Here is an 18,832-nt window from a genome sequence, read left to right as displayed (position 1 = left end):
TCTGACCTCTCCCCTGAGACTTCTTTACCAATGTAGACCAAAACCTGGTACAACTAGGATTCCTTCAAGACTATGTTCTAGTTGTTTTTGCTGGTTTACATTCTGATTGGTTGGCTCCTACTGTATAGGTTATTAAAATTTTTTTTTGAGTACGGGAGATTGACCCTAAAGGTGGTGAGTGACACCCCCAGTCCTTTTTCAAAATTTTTTTCTTTAAGATAGGTTATCACTAAGTTGTCCAGGCTGGCCTCAATCTTGTAATCCTCCTGCCCCAACCTCCTGAGTTGATGGGATTATGAGTGTGTGCCACCATAATCCAGCTCAGGTTGTTAAAGGTTTGACTATCACCTGTGTGTGTATGCATGTGTGTGTGTGTGTGTTTGCTCACTTCTACACTCCCAGGCTAAGCACAAGGCTAAGAAATAGAATGAAAACTCTGAGAGGGCAGCAATCATCTCTGCCCCAAGTACTGCTACATTCCCAGCCTATAAGATTGCCCAGAACAGAGGTTGAGGCAGGAGGATCACAAGTTCAAAGCCAGCCTCAGCAACTAAGGTGAAGCCCTAAGCAACTTAGTGAGACTCTGTCTCAAAACAAAAAGTGCTGGGAGTTAAGCACCCTTGGTTTCAGTCTCTGGTGCCCCCAACCCCGAAAAGAAATAAAAGACTATCCAGAATAGCAGGTATTCAACAATTTCACGATGAATGAATGAATGAATGAGAAACTCTCATTGGGGTTAGTCAGGTAAAGCCTTTTGGAAAACTTGAGTATCCAGCCAGATTTTAAAGGAAACAGATGTTATTAGAAGAGATGTGGAAGAGTGCAAGGACAAAACTCTGCAGGGCAGAAGACATAAAAAGTGTACAAGGAAGAGAAGAAAAGTAGTCTGGTCATAGCAAAGGGGCCACGAGATGGGACAAGTGGAAGTATTAGAACTAGGTGCAAGGGAGTGTTGGAGGCACTGGGATAGGAAAGTTGGATGGAAATGGGGGATGTTAGGTTCTTTATTCTGTACCTAAGTTTGGGCATTTGGGTTTATGTTGCTTTTTTTAGGAAGCTGGTTTTCCTTCATGAATCCTTCAACCTATATTTATTAGTGCTACTTTGTGCCAGGTGCTGTTTCAGGTGCTAGGAGATACAGCAATAATAATTTTAAAAAATTCCCTGTCCTTTGTGGAGCTCACATTCTAATGAGGGATATAGATAATACACATATAAATATAACATTTCATGGGAATGTAAATTAGTCTTAAAGTTCCTTGATAGACTAAACATACACTTACTATATGAACCAGAAATCATGCTCTTGAGAAATGAAAAATTACGCTCACAAAAATCCCATACACAGGGCTGGGTGTGGTGGTGCACACCTGTAATCCCAGCAGCTCAGGAGGTAAGGCAGGAGGACCTCAAGTTCAGAGCCAGCCTCAGCAAGACCCTGTCTCTAATAAAAATACAAAATAGGGCTGGGGTGCAGCCCAGTGGTTGAATGCCCCTGAGTTCAATCCCTAGTATACTGCTCCCCCCAAAACATCCCCCACACAAATGTTTCTAGAAGCTTCATTCATAATAGGAGAGAGAAAGAGAGAGAGAGAGAGAGAGAGAGAGAGAGAGAGAGAGAGAGAGAGAGAGAGAGAGAAATAGTCTAGATGCCCTTCAATGGGTGGATGATAAGCAAACTGTGGTACAGTCACACCATGGAATACTACACTGCAATAAAAGGAACAAAATATTGACAAGTTGGATGACTCTTAAGGGCATTATGCTGAGTGAAAAAAGCCAATCCCCAAACATCAACAGGATAGTATACTACATTATTCCATTTGTGCAATAGTCTTGAAATGATAACATTGCAGAAGTGGTTCACAAGGATTTCCAGAGGGAGTAGGGGAAATGGATATTGCAGTAAAAGAATGACATAAGGGACCTTTTTGGTGACAAACTTTTTCAGTATCATTTTTTTTGGTATTGGAGATTGAATACAGGGGTGCTCTACCACTGGGCCATATCCCCAGCTTTTTTATCTTTTTGATTTTTTAGACAGGGTCTTACTAAATGGCTGAGGCTGGCCTCAAACTTGCAATCCTCCTGCCTCAGCTTCCCAAATTGCTAGGATTAGAGGTGTACACCACAATGCCCAGTACCACATTTTCTTTATTCATTCATCCGTTGATGGACATCTAGGCTGGTTCCATAATTTGGCTGTGAACTGTGCTGCTATAAACATGGGTATGCATGTATCGTTATAGTATGCTGACTTTAATTCTTTAGGATGAATTCCAAGGAGTGGTATAGCTGGGTCATATGGTGGTTTCATGCCTAGTCTTTAGAGGAACCACCATAGTTATTTCCATAGTGTTTGTACTAATTTCAGTTCTGCCAACAGTGTAAAATTGTTCCTTTTTCTCTAACACTTAGTATTGTTTGTATTCTTGATGACTGCCATTCTGGCTGGTGTGAGATGAAATCTCAGTGTAGTTTTGATTTGCATTTCCCTAATTCCTAATGATGAATATTTTTTCATGTATTTGTTGCTGGCCCAATATCTTGATTGTGTTGGTGGATTCATAAACCTACCCATCTGAAACACATTGTGTATGCATGTGTATAATTCACATTGAACTATATATGCACATTGAAAAAAATGTCATTTTCCTGATGTTGATATTGCACTATAGTTATAGAAGATGTAACCACTGGGAGCAACAGGCTAAAGGATACATTGTATGTCTGTACTAGATTTGCAGCTTTCTATGAATCCACAATTATTTCAAATAAAAAAATTAAAACTATGATATTTTACCAATGATTAAAAGTTAAGCAGTATCAGGAGATAATGACGGTATATACTCTCTTAGAGAAAGAGTAGTCAAATCTGGGCACTGTGGCAAATTGCCCAGTAGCTTGGGAGGCTGAGGCAGGAGGATCACAAGTTCAAAGTAAGTCTCAGCAACTTAGAGAAGCCCTAAGCAGTTCAGCAAGACCCTGTCTCTAAATACAATACAAAAAGGGCTGGGGACATTGCTCAATGGTTAAATGCCCCTGGGTTCAATCCCTGATACCAAAGAAAAAAAGTAGTCAAAGAAGGCTTCTGCAAAGAGGTGACATTTGAGAAAACCTGACTAACCTACAGAGTACCCTATAATGTGTCTCTGACCAGACTAATATATTCTAACCATACAAAAAGCATGTTTTGCGGTACCATTGGTGGGCATTTTCTGTTTCTTTAGGGGGGGTGTACCAGTATTGAACCCAGGGGCACTTGGCACTGAGAGCCACAGCCCTAGCCCTTTTTAATATTTTATTTAGAGACAGGGTCTCACTGAGTTGTTTAGGGCCTTGCTCATTGCTGAGCCTGGCTTTGAACTTGAGATACTTTTGCTTCAGCCTCCCAAGCCACTAGGATTACAGGTGTGCGCCACTGCTCCCAGCTCTTGGTGGCATTTTCAAGACAGGAGGTTGTAGGGAGTGGGAACTGACTCCCTATTGGCCATTTGGCAACTGCACATATGCAATGAAGTGAGAAGGGAACTATTCATAATACCCAGGAAGGGTGGGGTCTTCTGGTCGGACTCAGAGAATGTAATTGAGTGAAGCCTGTATGCCTGGGAGCGTTGTATGTGTGGGTGTATATATGTGTCCAACAATGTGAATGTATAAGTGTGTAAGTGAAAGTATATGTAAGCACGTGTGTGTATATGTGAGTCTATTGCATGTATATAAGAGTATATGTAAGCATATATATGTATACATGATCACATACATGAGTGTATATGTGTGTGTGCGTGTGTGTGTGTGTGTGTGTGTGTGTGTGTGAAATTCACACAGACTCAGAAGAGGGCTGGGGGCCTCAGGGTGAGTCATTTACTGTTGGGCTTGATTTGAGCCTTGACCCCCTGACTCTTAAGCTCAGGCCTCACACCTGTGCTACATCGCTGGCTTTGCACAGATATATTGTCTCTCTGAAAAATCTTCCCCTCACTGCATGTCAGGGAATTCCTTCCCCTCCCTCAAGGTCCACTTCAGGTGTAGCCTCCTCTAGGGGTTAGGCTATTAGTGCTGGGGAAAGATGGGCTGGAAGTGGAATAAAGGCTATGTGTTTTGCTTGTAGAAGTTTTACATCTACTTGATTTGTGCATTCAAGTGTGATTGTGATAAGGACGGATCCTAGTAATGGACACTGGGGTTTCTGAATTCAACTTGAGGAGAGAGACCTGAAATAAAAATATATTTACTTTTAATATTTAATGTAATTAATTATTATTTTTTGGTGGTGATGGGGATTGAAACCAGGGCCTCACACATATTACACAAGTGCCCTCAGCTCTGTCTTCATTTCTTTTTTTTTTTTAATTTTTGAGATGGAGTCTCACCATGCTGCCCAGGTTGCCCTTGAACTCCTGGGCTCAAGAAATCCTCCTGTTTCAGCTTCCCAAGTAGCTGGGACTGCAGACACATACCACTGTGCCCTGCTCAAAAGATTTTTACTTTTATTGGGGTACCAGGGATTGAACCCAGGGGCACTTGACATCTCTAGTCCCCCTATTTTATATTGTATTTATAGACAGGGTCTCACTGAGTTGCTTAGCACCTTGCAGATGATGAGTCTGGCTCTGAACTCGCAAGCCTCCTGTCTCAAGCCTCCCAAGGTGCTGAGATTACAGAAGTGTACCACTGTATCTGGTGATTTTTACTTTTAATAAGTGTTCTTATTAAAAAATATTGTTCTATGAACTTCCTAATTTATAGATGAAAAAATAGGTTTAGAAAAGGGAACTGACCCACCCAAGCTCACACAGCCAGTTAGTGACTGTCCCAGGACAAAGATGAACCTCTTTGTCTAACTGTACCTCTCAGGATTTTATATGAAACTCCTTACATATGGTGCTGTATCTTAGATGTCATAGGTTGCTTAGTAAATACTTATATGCATGAATAAGACTACCACCCACCATCTGCCAGGACTTTATGAGAGTTGGACACTGGATAGATACATTTGTATGATACACAGCAAAAAAGAAGTAGAAGTAGATTTGGAATGGAGGCAGTAGGCAGTTTAAGTGGGTAAAGCAGGGGACAAGGGAGAGAACACAGTCCTGTACAGCCCTTTAAAATCTTTAGCCTTCAATATTAGAGTAGACATGATCTCTATAAAATATTCTTTAAATTTACTCCTACATCCTTGCCTCCTAGGACCATCTTTGTTGGTCTTAATCTCTGATCCCCCTTCTTCCCATGCTGTTGCTTTCTAATATGAGGTCATCTCTTGTCAGTCAGGAAGAAGGACAGATGGCAAAGAGGCTCACTCACCTGATGAGTGTGCAGAACTGTAAGAACGATGAATTCCTTAGCGCTCCTACAGAGAAAAGAGGGAACAGGAGAGCAGTGTATCATGCACTAGGTATTCATCTAGTACAGAAAGCAACACCAGAATTTTCCCCTGGGTTGCATTCAAGGATATGGATTAGGACATGGGGTAATCTGAGTGTCTGCACGGATGCCTTGCCTCTCATCATTTGTGGAGGCTTACACAAACCATCCATATTGGTTCATGCAGGCCTCTGATGATGGTATTACCATTACCTCTGGGCTTGTCATTTTTCAGGTCTTCTTTTTATATTTCTTCTCACATTCTCTCTAAAGAAATCCCCAAACTTTAGGAGCAATTTTATCTGTAGAGTAGAACATTCTCAAGGAAAACTAAAGGCCTGAATTATGGAACGCACAGGGCATCCAGCCACTGGGTCCTGGGAACGTGTGCGATGATTATTGGCAATTTGGTATTTAAGCAGGAGGAGAAACTCAAAGGAAAAACCCAAAGGAGGTCATTTGGTCATCATGACTCATATTCAGCAGATTTGTTTTAATTGAGGGAGCAAAAAAAAAAAGAGAGGAGAGAGAGAGAGCCAGGGAGCAACAGATGGAAGCCAAGACTCTCTCCAGATAGCAAATATTCAAAGGATGAAAAATTTGAAACTCTTCCGACAAGAATTATACCAGCGATCAAAGAGCCTGTGAGGTATGAAAATTCTCTCCCAGGAATCCATAATCCTGTAAAAGAACTAAAAGAAATGGAAATAGTTTGCCTGAAGGAGCTTCTCCTTTCCTTGTTGGCTTTGTTCAAATGTTTGTGGGAATAAAGGCATTCAAGAAGTAGAGTTAAGACAGCCTTGATGCTGGGTATTTGAGAAATGCCTATGCCATTTGCCTAAGGACTCTGAACAGTTCTCATATTCCATCATGCAAAGTCCAGGCATGAATCAGCCTCAAGGTCTTGAAGTTCCCAGGAAGAATTGTGTTACAAGGAAAAAACCAAGGAAAATCCTCTATCTTGAATAGGGAAGGGGCATAACGCAAGTTGTGTTTCCCATTCATTTACAATGGCTTATAAGACTTTCTATAATCTGGACTTATCTTCTACAACTCTTCCCCTTCCTTAGCTGATGCCAGTCATATTGGCCTCTCTCCTCTTCCTCAATCAGGCCAGACACATTCCTGCCTTAGGTTCTTTCTACTGGCTCTTTGCTTTCTCCAACACCTTCACCTCCTTCAAGTCTTTCTTCAAATGACACCTTCTCAATGAAGACCAAACTGGCCATGCTGCTTAAAGTTCCAATCTGTAAATTTGTGTCCAGCACTCTCAACCCTCTTTACCCCAATCTACTTTCTATTCTTCAATAACATTTATTGAATTCTAATACAGTATACAATTATTTATCAGGTTCACTGCTAACTGTGAGTCTCCACCAGAATATAAATTCCAATGAGCCAGGGATTTTTTGTCTCTTACTTGCTGCTATTTCTTTAGTGCCTATACTGGTGCCTTGCACAAAGAAGATGCTCAAGAATAATTATTCATGGAATGAATAAATGACCCACCAGTCCCTGAAGTTATCAAAAGAGTAAGTTCTGTTTTGATCCTGAAAGAGCTCTGGAATCCCTCAAAAAAAAAAAAAAAAAATTAGGCTACTTTGTTCTAGGTAGAGAGATGTCTACTTCCAGGAGATCAGGCTTAAAGAATTCCAGTATACCCTGGAGGGGTGAAAAGAATTCACCCCATTTCAATGTGGTGGTGGAGGGTGGAGGGTGAAGAGTGGGGGAATGCATGGACAACTGAACTTGGAGAAGAAGCAAACTGAAGGTCATCAGGGCCCAGACACATGTTGAACTGGAGGGAGAATGCTGAGGAAGACCTGTTCTGGACTTCAGGATGGATCATTCCAAACCCCTTTAGAGCTGAGAAGAGGGTGCTATACCACATGAAGAATGCTAAGTCTGCTTTTGGAAGCTAGGGAGGGGCTCTGGGACCAAGTGGGCTTTGGAAATTCTCAGAAAAATGAGTAGAATGAAAATACTCTGAATTAACAGGGATGGAGGATTGAGGGAGATGGAGGCAGGGCTGGAGCCAGACTATACAAGTTGTGGAGGGGGAAAAATACATTGAGGACATGGTTCCATTTGAGGATAGCCAGCATCCCCAAAGCCAAGGTTAACACATGGACTTTAGAGTCTTCACCTCTATCCTCCCATTCCTTATCAACAAACTATGGAAGTGTATGAACATGTGGTGTGAGTGAGGGGAAGGGGATTTTGCACAGTATGTAGGTGGAATGTGTATAGTGGTGAGGGACAGGCAAAGACAATGCTATTACTCTCCATTTACAGATGGTGGAAGTCCCCTGAATGTTCCCGTCCTCTCTTACCTGCTCCTATCTGGGGAGGATGGACATTAAGGTGTTACAAACAACGAATGCAGAATCTACAAGAGTATATTCCATTTCTCAATGCATTGGGAAGGGATCTGATTTCTCTCTCTCTCTCTCTCTCTCTCTCTCTCTCTCTGTGTGTGTGTGTGTGTGATTGTGGGATGGGTGAGGAGGTGGGAATAATGTCTTTAATGACTTGCTTACTCTCAACACTCACTTTGTCTGTCCCACTGCACAGTAATCCCAGCATAAAGGGGCTCAGGTGAGGAGATTAGTTGGGGAGGGTAGAGGTGAGGCTGTAGCAGGAGATTCTTCTTTGTGCCTACTCATATCATCACAGCAAGTTTAAGCCAGAGTGTGTGAGGCTTATGGTAACCCTGACTGGCTGTGCCCTGAAGTTCTGGGTAGACAGGAGCCCTGGCTTGGGGCTGCTCTGCCTGGAAACTCTCATCTTTCAGGGCCAGGGAGGATAGTGGTAGACTTAGGCCTCTGGTGGGGCAGGGGTGGGGAATATTACTCAGCTCCTGCCAAGGCCCCAGAGGCCCCTGTTACCTGATGAGTTCTATGAACCTCTCCCTGGGGGCTTCACTCACGTCCTCCTCATTAATAGCCACAATCTGGTCACCAGCCAGGAGCTTGTCCTCAGAGGGGCCTCCTGCAGAGGAGAGGAGAGAGGCGTGAGAGCTTCAAGCTACTGCTGGGAAAGCACAAGTCTGGGCAAGAGCCACAGTGCCTGAGGGATACTTGCAAGGCCTGCAGGAAATGATGCTCTTGGCAGCTGCATATGGAAAATGAGGGGACAGAGTAAAAATGAAAGAGAATCCAGTGGGCTTCCTTTGATTGGGCATGGTGTGGTAGCAAAAGGTCCCAAGCCCAGACCTCATACTCAGACAAGGTTAGTGTTTTACTGGCTTGGTTCTAAAGAGGAACATAGACTTTCAGACTGCTGGCAATGTTACAGGTAACAGGAGGAGGGGGAAGAAACTTCTTCTTTGAATCTTTTTAAAAATTATTTTTTAGTTGTAGATGAACACAATACCTTTATTTTATTTGTTTTATTTTTATATGGTGCCAGGGATTGAACCCAGTGCCTCACACATGCTAGGCAAGTGCTCTACCACTGAGCCACAACCCCAGCCTGTGAATATTATTCATACTTTCTGGTTTGGAATGGTTTAGGTATTCACTTGCTTGGAGACAGGGGTTGACTGAAAGACTTAAAAGGATTAATCTTTTCTAACATTGAAAGATGATACTGTTCAATAAATGAGGAAAACGATGCACAGACTCTTGGACAGCTGAAAATTTATTTGGTTTTTCCCTTTCCCATCTCTACTGCTGAGCTTAAGAAAGTAGATCTAGCTGAGACCTATACTTTTTGTATGGTACTGGGGATTTAACCCAGGCATGCTTTACCAGTGAGCTGCAGTCCCATCCCTTTTTTATTTTTGAGATAGGGTCTTGTTAATTTGCTAAGACTAGCCTCAAACTTGTCATCCTCCTACCTCAGCCTCCCAAGTCACTGGGATTGCAGGCATGTGTCACTGCACCCAACAGATATACTTCTTGGTTAGGGGAAAGGGTAGGGATAGAGGGGTGCTATGAGGCTGTGATGCTTCTGCTGTTCAGCAAAGACCTTTTTAAACAAAAGCTTTTCAGCCTCAGAGAATGAGAGGTCAGATCTTCCCTGACTCAAACCAGAAAGAAATGTTTAATGTTTAAACCAGCTTCAACTCTTATTTGTGTCTACTTTAAAACGCCAGATCCTAACTTCTCTATTTCTCTACAAAAAAAGGGTGCTGCCCAAATTCTGAAAACATGAACATACACAGCAAATATGTCACTTGAGAACAGCTCAATGGCTCTGGAGCCTGGGCCTTATGTGGTGAGGAAGGCTGAGCCATCATGGCCAGCAGGAGTCACAACTCTGACAGCAATTGCCCTGAACTTTCTAGGCCAATACAGTCTCCTGCCAGAACAGGAGTGGAGAGCATGGTGGTGAAGAGCAAACTCTTTGCCGCCAGACAGACCTGGCCTCGAATCCTGAACCTGCAATTAATTCACCAGTTATATGACCTTGGGTGAGACAGTGAATGTCTCTGAGTTTCTCTTATCTTCTCTGCTAAATGGAAAAATAACAGTACCTACACATCATAGGCATGTTGGGAGGATAAATGAGATGATGAATGTATAGTCCTTCAAACAGTTAATTGATGTTGGTTAGAATTTGATGAATGGTAGTTATCATATCCTTTCAAGGGACAATTTCTTCAACTCATTTCATTCTTTTTATCTATTTCTGTCAAAAATTTGAGGCTCTTAGGTGAAGACCACTCTACTTATTGCATTCCTTCCTTCCCTCCCTCCTTCCTCCATCTCTCCATCACTCCCTTACTACAGAAGAGGTCCTCATGGAAATTTTCCTCCTCTGCAGGCCTGGGCCCGTGATAGCACTGGTAACATTCAATCTACTATCCTTTCATGAATGGTTTGTTGGATTACTCAATTGCAATTGCTCCTGTGTAGAATCCTTCTTTGTCTTTTCTTATGTCCTCAAACACTGAACCACTTGGCAGCTGCCTGAGCAGATGCTGCAACATGGTTCAGCCTGAATCTCTAATAGGGCTGTGCCATTTACTGCATGACTTTTTGTGGCTCTCTCCTGGGGTCTTCTCTTCACCCCTCCAACTCCTCCTTCATCTTTTTTTGGGGGGATTGGGGGGTTTAGCAGGGATTGAACTCAGGGGCACTCGACCACTGAGCCACATCCCCAGCCCTCTTTTGTATTTTATTTAGAGACAGAGTCTCACTGAGTTGCTTAGTGCCTCACTGTTGCTGAGGCTGGCTTGGAACTCGCGATTCTCTTGCCTCAGCCTCCCAAGCTGCTGGAATTACAGGTGTGTGTCACCATGCCTGGCTTCTCTTGCGTCTTTATCTTATACCTTTTGCAGTTAACCCTCTCTAGGCCTAGGAGCTTTCTTTGGCCCTACAAATTATGATTCTGTCTCCTTTGAAGCTAAAGCAGGGGTGCCTGGTGGTCCATTACCAAGTTTTACCTGGTACTTCTTTCTGAGGACAAATTTGATTTCTAATCAAAGATTCAAAACTCTCCTGTCAAAACAGCAGGACTGACTTGGGAGCCTTAGGTCAGCCCCAAACTCCTGAATTGATTTTTTTTTTCTCTGTGACATCTAGTTGAAGAGGGTTTACACAATCTTTTTCTTTTCCTTTGAGGATTGCAAAATTCATCAAATTTCTGCAAGACCAGTTTGTACTCTGGCTGCTTCTCTTGACTGAGCGAGAAACTGTTGTAAACATCTAAAGCCTCAGGCCCAGCAAGTCAGGAATAAAGCTCCTTTCTGTCTATCTTCTGTCAATGATAGCAGATTTGGAACAAAACAGTGCTTCAGCCTTTTCCTGTATCATTCACAGTTTAGGGGAGCTTTTGCTTGTTCCTTTGCACATGGTCCCTATCAATTCCCTGTATCCCCATCATGGTATCACACAGACCCTGGAGCAAACACTGGCTCTGCTGGTTCCTAGTTCAGTGGCCCTGGACACATCATTCCTCCTCCTCTGTGCCTCGGTTTCCTCATTTGTACAATGGGAAAGGTATCACTTATCTTGTAGGCTTGACTGTGAGGATTAAACAAGATGATGTAAAGTGCATAGTAGCAGATGCTTAATCAATGGTAGCTATTGTTATTGCCACTGTGGCATTCATAGATTTCATTCTCCTCCCTCCTCCTATCCCATCTGTGGTCTCTATCCTAATTCCAGTCTTTAGTGGCTGATGTATTTTTCTTTTTTCCTTTGTGATAGTGGAGATTGAAGCCAGGGGTGCTTCACCACCAAGATAATTTCCCAGCCCTTTTTATTTTCTGTCTTGAGACAGGGTCTCACTAAGTTGCTAATGTCGGCCTCAAACTTGCAATCCTCCTGCCTCAGCCTCCATAGTCACTGGGGTTACAGATGTGTATCACTGTGCCTATCTTATTTCATGAGTTTTTACCAGTCTCCACAGCCTGATGATTAGATTCTTGTGGACAAGAACTGTGTCTTGTACTTCCCTACCACATTTCTGGGCTTAGAGTAGGTGATCTATAAATACTTGTTGAATTGAATAAATGGCACTTTGCCATCCAAGGCATTGTGGCTCTTCTTTGAATGTACTATGCAAAAGGAAGCTTTAATTAAGACCCATGTCCTATGAAACAATCAACTACAGCCTCTAAGGCTCCAAGCTACCTCAATGGTTTGGGTTAATCAGTCTTAAATACTGTTATTGGTAGGCAAGTCTTTACCTACTCCTCATGAATTCTTTAGGAACAGTGTACTTGGGCGCTGTGCTCTCTGGGCAGACAGTTAGGTATAGGGGGATAGGAGCTAGGGCTAGAGGGACACTACGAGGGACACCTACCTGGCCTCACAGATCGAACCACCACAGGCCTCTCACTGCCGGCCACGAAGCCAAAGCCATATATAGGGTCTCGGTGAATGGTCACTTGTCGCAGCGTCCCTGCTGGCAGTTGCTCACATTCCATATCATTTGCGCTCTCTTCCTGCATCACATGACTGGGGGAAGGGGAAGATGGGAGCAAAAGAAGATGCAAAGGGAACTAAACCTCAGAACCAGATGGGTGAGACTCTGGTTAGGGTTCTGGCCATGGCACCTGGGAGGTCACAGCTTAATTTCCTACATCCTCTGGAATCAACAGAAGTGATGACAGCCTCATATTTCAGATTGGAGAAAGAGGAAGCTAGGAAGGAGAAGTCACTTGTCTCCAGGCCTGGAGCCAGTAGAAGAAACTGGTGCCATGAAGTCTGAGATTAAACTTCAAGGCATTGGGATGCCAGAAGAACCCTAAGTGCAAATGGGTCATTCTGAAGTCTACTGGCATCACCCATTTTAATTGGCTATTAACTCCCTAAGGGAAATCAAAACTTTGAGGGAATGGGTAATGAAAACAAACAGATAAGTGGGAAAAGAATGTGAAGTCATTCCAGAATGTGGAGCATCTTCATGAAGTCCTTGTGTCATTTGAAACTTTAATATCTCTTAGGTGGTATCTAAAAAGGAACTATTGGGGTGGCATATATAAACATGTATGCTCATGTTTAGCACCACTACTTTACATAATGGTACATTATGCCAACTTACTTCACCTAATGGGACAGCTGGCAAATGGCTCCTGTGGGCTATATGGGGAGCTGTATTCTGGGGCTGCTCACAGACCTGAGACCCAGAGAAACTGGCAGAAGAGAAAGTGCTTCCCTAACATCTGGGAGAGATTACAGATTGTTCTCCAGATGCCCACAACTTAAAAGTTACTGAAGCTTAGGAATTACACAAGAGCTTTATAAAGCTTCTACATCAAGGGCCAGGGTGAGATAGGCCTAAATGTCGTGTTCATATGGAAAGCCCTGAGGGTGAGGGCACTGTGAGCGCATAGGGCGCCAGGGGAATGATGGCTCAGGAAAAGAGTAAGGCAGGTGGAGGTGGAATAGAGGGGTCCAGAGCCAAGTGACCCAGAGTCTTGGCTCCCCAACTTGGCACCACTTCACCCCTAGACTTTTAGGCCTACCAAATGGGCTTAGGTTCCCCTGAATGAGTATGTATATTCTCTGAATTTAAGATCTCAGGTGGGGCCCTTCAGAATAAGATACAAAAGGCCAGAAGTTAATTGATCAAACTAATACAAGGTTTGTAAAAGAAGTAGGAGGTTTTGACACTATGAGAGTGAGGTAACTGTTGACTAGCTAAAAATACAAAATTCATCAGTGGCAAACAGTTTCAAGCAGTTAGGTTGTTTATCAGGACACAAATCAAATAATTATAGTGGAGCATTAGGTCTACTTGTGGGGGAAGTGTACAAGACTTAGAGTAACTGTATGAAAGAGAAATTCATGGGCCAGCAAAGAAGCCTGGAGTTGTTGCCATCATACCAGAACTTGGGAAGGAAAACAGACTGTGTCTGACTTGCATCAGGCCACATCCACTCAGGCTGCACGAAAGCTGGCTTGGAGACTGTCTCTCACCCCATAGAGGAGAACAGTGGAGGATGCTAGGATGAGGTCAAGACTCCAGAAAGTGAATTCAGAAGCTGGCTCTCTCTGTCCCACCCTAATGAGATAAATTATCATTTTATAACTGAAAACACTTACAAGTTGGAATGTGGCTGGCCAATGTCCTTGATAGGCACCCTTCTGGGACAGGGACTTTGCAAAGGTGGCTTCAGACTGGCACCTCTCTCATTTTTGCTGCTGGTGACAGGCAGGAGCTCAGTTTTGAAGGGAGTCAAAGAACATCTTCCAGCAGCTGCCATCTTGCCTCATCCTGGGGACTGCTTCTCAAATAAGACTTTTGACTCCTGCCAGCCAACCTCATCAGTGCTAAAGGGCCTCTTCCTGAGATGACACTAGCTCATTTCTCATGTGGACACCAGGTGGAGCAGGTTGGTGGACAAGTGCCTGTGAGGCTGCAGAGCCCCTGGTGTAGAAGCAGAACACTGCCAAGGGAGATGCCCACATACTGTGGAAGCACTGGGTACATTGTCCTATACTCAGTACCCCCACTCACTGGCCACTAAAGCCTCAGCTTTGCCCCTTTTTCTGAAGTTGGGAACACTTCAGTCTCTAGTGGGCCTTGAGGTAGCACCAGCACTAATAAAAATGGGCCTTCCTAAAGCCAGAGCAACTGATGAGCCTTTTGTGACATGAATATTTTGCATTCGTTTTCAACTCATGTTAGTCAATCAACAAGTATTTATTCAGTGCCTACTCAGTCCTGAGGTCTGTGGGATACAAGAGAAGTCACAGATCCCTATCTACAAAGAGCTTCTAGGCAAGGCGCAGTGGTGCACACCTGTAATCCCAGCAGCTCAGGAGGCTGAGGCAGCAGGATCACAAGTTCAGAGCCAGCCTCAGCAACAAAACAGCAATGTGCTTAACAAGTCAGTGAGACCCTGTCTCTAAATGAAATACAAACTAGGGCTGGGGATGTGGCTCAGTGGTCGAGTTCCCCTGGGTTCAAAAAAAGATTCAAAAAGGGCTTCCAGTTCAGCTGGAGGAGAAGACTAGTGTCCAATTCACAAGAGATTGAGAGTGTTGAGATTAGCAGGCAAACTCTAGTGCCAACTTGGGTGTTCAGAGGAGGGGTGGAAAAGTGGAGAAGAGTCCATGGAGGAAGTGGGGATTGAATTGGCTGGAAAGATAAGAACCTAAGCACTGCCCATGGGCATGCCCCATCTTCCCATAGGGGGCCCAGTATCTTTCCTACCACGACAGGCACTTCCCCAGATGTGACTGGAACCTATTTGATCCCTGCTCAAGGTTGTCCCAAATTGGACTGGACTTATCATCCATAACTGCATCCTCCCTCAATTCTGTAAGCAGCCCCTTCCTCACACTGTCTGGGCCTTCTTGGGCATCTAGGGTGGGTAGACGGGTGGGGGAATGCCTCCATTCACAGACCAGAAGGCCATTTTACAATTCAGATGGAGGCTGTTCCTTCCCTCCTGGGGTTTGCATCTTTCAGTGTCTGCAGCTCAGTCCCTCTGAAATTTGCTAAATGCCTGGAGACTTGGGAGACACTGAAGGCAAGCAGTGATGGATGACAGGAGCTCAGCTGTCCGTGAGTCACATGACTTCCCTCCTGGGGGAAACAGGCAATTTGACTTTGAAAGATGTTTAGCTTCTAGTCCCCTCAAACAGGGCGACCCTGGACAAAATTGGGAAGCAGCCAAACTTGTGCTCCGTGCTTCTGCTTTATTTCTGGGACCTGCTATTTTCTTCTCTTCTTTTGCACCAAAGCGTGCAATGCTTTAATTCTATCTCCTTCCTACTTGAGATCCCTAAAGGTCTCCCATCACCCTGTGCCAGGCTCATCTTTTTCATTCAGTGACCCAAGTAAGGGTCTAGCCTTTCTCTTCTGCCTAATGATAACAACACTTTAGATCCATGTGGTCCTTTGCATTTCTACACCCATTACCTCATTTGAGAAAAGGTACTTTCACATCCATTATCCCCTCTCACTGTCCTGCCAAATAGACTAGGTGACTCCTCCTCCTCCACCCCAGGCTCCAAGGTAGATGAAGAAGGAAAGGCTGAGCACATTAGCAGTCTAGCTGGAACCAAATCTCTTGGACACAGCTCACAAGCCCAGTACCCCCACCTGCATCTTCTTAGGGTCCTAGACCCTCTCAGTATCTAGAGTCTCCACTGCAGGGCTGCTTTGATCCTATGACCAGCAGCACTCTATGTTCTGGCCACATCATAATTAACCTGTCTCTGATCCCATTCACTCTGTGTTGTTGGGAAAATGAAATGAGATCATGGCTACAGAAGCACTTAGGGAGGTTAAACATATCACACAAATGTAGAGGTGTCAATATTACTGGTAGCATTATTCAGAGTGGTCAGGAGAGCAGAGAAAGGGAGCCGAAGATAAACCTCACCAGTCTCATACAGTCCTGGCCCTTCCTCCATCAACTCCTTACTTCTAAGAGACAGCCCCACAGTGCACTCCATCCCCTTGTTTCCCAGGCAGCCCTTTCCCTGACCCAACTCTCAGTCGACTTGACTCCATCTGGATGCCCTGACTCCTCTGTGGGCTAAACTGAACCTTGCCCCCATCACTGTCCAAAAAAGAGACTGGTAGCTGGAGCTCATACTAACTACTGTTGCTAGGTAGGATGCAACAAAAGAACAGAAGAACAGAGAAGATGACAAAATGGTTCTGAGCTAATGCTCTTCCTCCTTGCACTTCTAGGCAGGGAGATAGATTTGTAAGAGTTACATTTAAAGGTGTTTGTTTTTAATTTCCCCATCCCTCCTTGCTTTTGGCTCCCTTTTCATTACATTTGGTTGGCTCCTTGGGGAGTCTTGTCACTCCCCTTGTGAGTGGCAGGATTTGGCGCCACGTGGGGCCAATTAGCCCTCTGATTCCAGTAACTGGAGCCTGACTCTCCTCGAAGCTCCAGAGATCCGGCATTGCAGATTAGCAGCTGGGTCCTCATGAGATGCCACGTTCTCCAAGTGGCAGCAATGAGAGCTCCATCCCCAGGCCTCTGAAGTAACTGCTCTGGGTCCCCTCTTTGTGAAAAGCTTGGACACAGCTTTTCTTCCTGTAAAGGAATCCTCACCTGTTACTTCATTTAGCCGTTCCTTACTATAGAAGTACTACTCACACTTTTATGGGTACAGGAATCACCTGAGGTGTTGCTGAAATAATTCCCAAATAGTAGGTCTGGAACAAGGGCTGAGATTCTGGCAAATTCCAGGGTAGTGGCCATGCTGTTGGTCCACAGACTCTGAGAAGCAAGGATCTATCTAGAATGCTATTCTCAGACAATGGCTAAACCACAGCCAGGTGAGGGGGGAAGTTGATATGCTTTTATTCCATTGGATTATATCATCAAAGGCCTCAGTTAAAGCACAATTGTTATCTTTTGAGGACACATAAGTTCATGCAAACAAAGGACTAGCTGGCTGAATCAGATTCACCTCAGGGGAGACTATGGAGGGTTCTGAACCATAAGAAGTAACATAGGGAAGGGTGCATTAGGGAAAATCAAAGATTTGGAAGATGGGGCACTGTTTAGCTCTGATGGAGAATTTGGTTAAAGAATACACTGAGGACTAGAGGCATCTGGAATAAGGTGAGGAAGATGCCGAAAGAGATGACAGTGCAGAAAACAATAGTATCGACTACCATTTATTGAGGACTTACTATGCTTCTGGTGCTGTCCACATATGATCTCACATCATTTTCCTAGCAACCCCCTGAGTGAAGTGGTATATTTGGCCATTGTATAGATAAGGAAACTGAGGATTTGAGAAGAGAGATTAGATAACTTGCTAAAATATAGACACATATAAACTGAGTGAAACGACAATGTGAACTACAATGGCTAACTCTAGAGTCAACTATTGTATGCAATTTTTGCCGAGAACCTGTAAACCAAGCAGTTTCCCAGAAGGCAATGAGGTTGGCTCAGTGGAAGTATTCAGTAGACTACTGCTGCCCATGTGGACTAAGAGCTGCTCCAGTGCTATCTGTAAGAGCAGACTCCCTCAAAGCCAGCACAGCAACAAGTGAGATATCAGGGCTGCTAGCCATCAAATGACTTCTTATGTGCCTGCAAGTCTACTCTCTTGTATGGGAGAGTCATCCCATCAGGCTTCACATTCCTGTTAACTTCAGTCACCAACAAAAAGAACTTTCCTTGTCTCTGGCCATTCCTCAGAGTCCAGATTCTCATCCTTATATCTATTTTTTTAAAGAGAGAGAGAGAGAGAGAGAGAGAATTTAAAAATATATATATATAGTTTTCGGCAGACACAACATCTTTGTTTGTATGTGGTGCTGAGGATCGAACCCGGGCCACACACATGCCAGGCAAGCGCGCTACTGCTTGAGCCACATCCCCAGCCCCTTATATCTATTCTTAACACCCTACAGTCAATGCCTGAAACCAAACTCTATAAACTGTAGATATACCAAAGTCTATATATCTGTTTTTTCCCTATACATACATGCCTATCAATAAATTTAAAAATTAGGCACAGGAAGAGATTGACAACAATAACAACAAAAAAAACAAATATAACAATATACTGTAATAAAGTTATTTCAAACATGTGAATTGTTTATTTCTGAAATTTTCTGTTTAATACTTTCCGACCATGGTTGAATGCAGGTAACTGAAATTGCAGAAACTGAAATCATGGATAAGAGGAGATTACTGTAGTGGTCTATTCATACTCCAATCTCACCCTTTTCTTCCCTTTCCAACTCTTCCATCATTCCTCTGGAACTCTCAGTCAACAGCAAACTGTTCCATAGTCTTAATTTATTCACTGAAAGTACCTATCACTTTCTTTCCCAATTGAGACCTGGTTATTTCTCAAGGATACTACTTCCCCACCAGTCCTAACAAGTGTACACTGGCTTTTTGTTGTTGTTGCTATTGTAGATGGACATGATACCTTTATTTTATTTATTTATTTTTATGTGGTGCTGAGGACTCAGTGCCTCACACATGCTAGGCAAGCAGCTCTGCCACTGAGCTACAACCCTAGCCTGTACAGCGGCTTTTTAAATTTTGTTTTTATTTTTCTCTCTC

The 18,832-nt window shown here is 43.7% G+C and overlaps 1 protein-coding gene across 1 annotated transcript in view; it reads right to left on the bottom strand.

Moving 5' to 3' along the window:
- The window catches only part of Frmpd3 (FERM and PDZ domain containing 3), a 68,252-nt gene extending 55,978 nt beyond the window's left edge, over positions 1-12,274 (bottom strand). Inside the window, exons 1-3 of the mRNA XM_077107498.1 lie at positions 12,127-12,274; positions 8,259-8,361; positions 5,311-5,356 (exon numbers count right to left, since the gene is read on the bottom strand). Coding sequence (XP_076963613.1) covers positions 5,311-5,356; positions 8,259-8,361; positions 12,127-12,274 — 297 coding nt within the window. The remainder of the gene's footprint in view (positions 1-5,310; positions 5,357-8,258; positions 8,362-12,126) is intronic.
- Between the last annotated feature and the right edge of the window lie 6,558 nt (positions 12,275-18,832).

The sequence above is a fragment of the Callospermophilus lateralis genome, chromosome X (genome assembly GCF_048772815.1).
Source record: "Callospermophilus lateralis isolate mCalLat2 chromosome X, mCalLat2.hap1, whole genome shotgun sequence".
Lineage (NCBI taxonomy): Eukaryota > Metazoa > Chordata > Mammalia > Rodentia > Sciuridae > Callospermophilus > Callospermophilus lateralis.
This window is presented reverse-complemented; position numbering and strand designations above follow the sequence as displayed.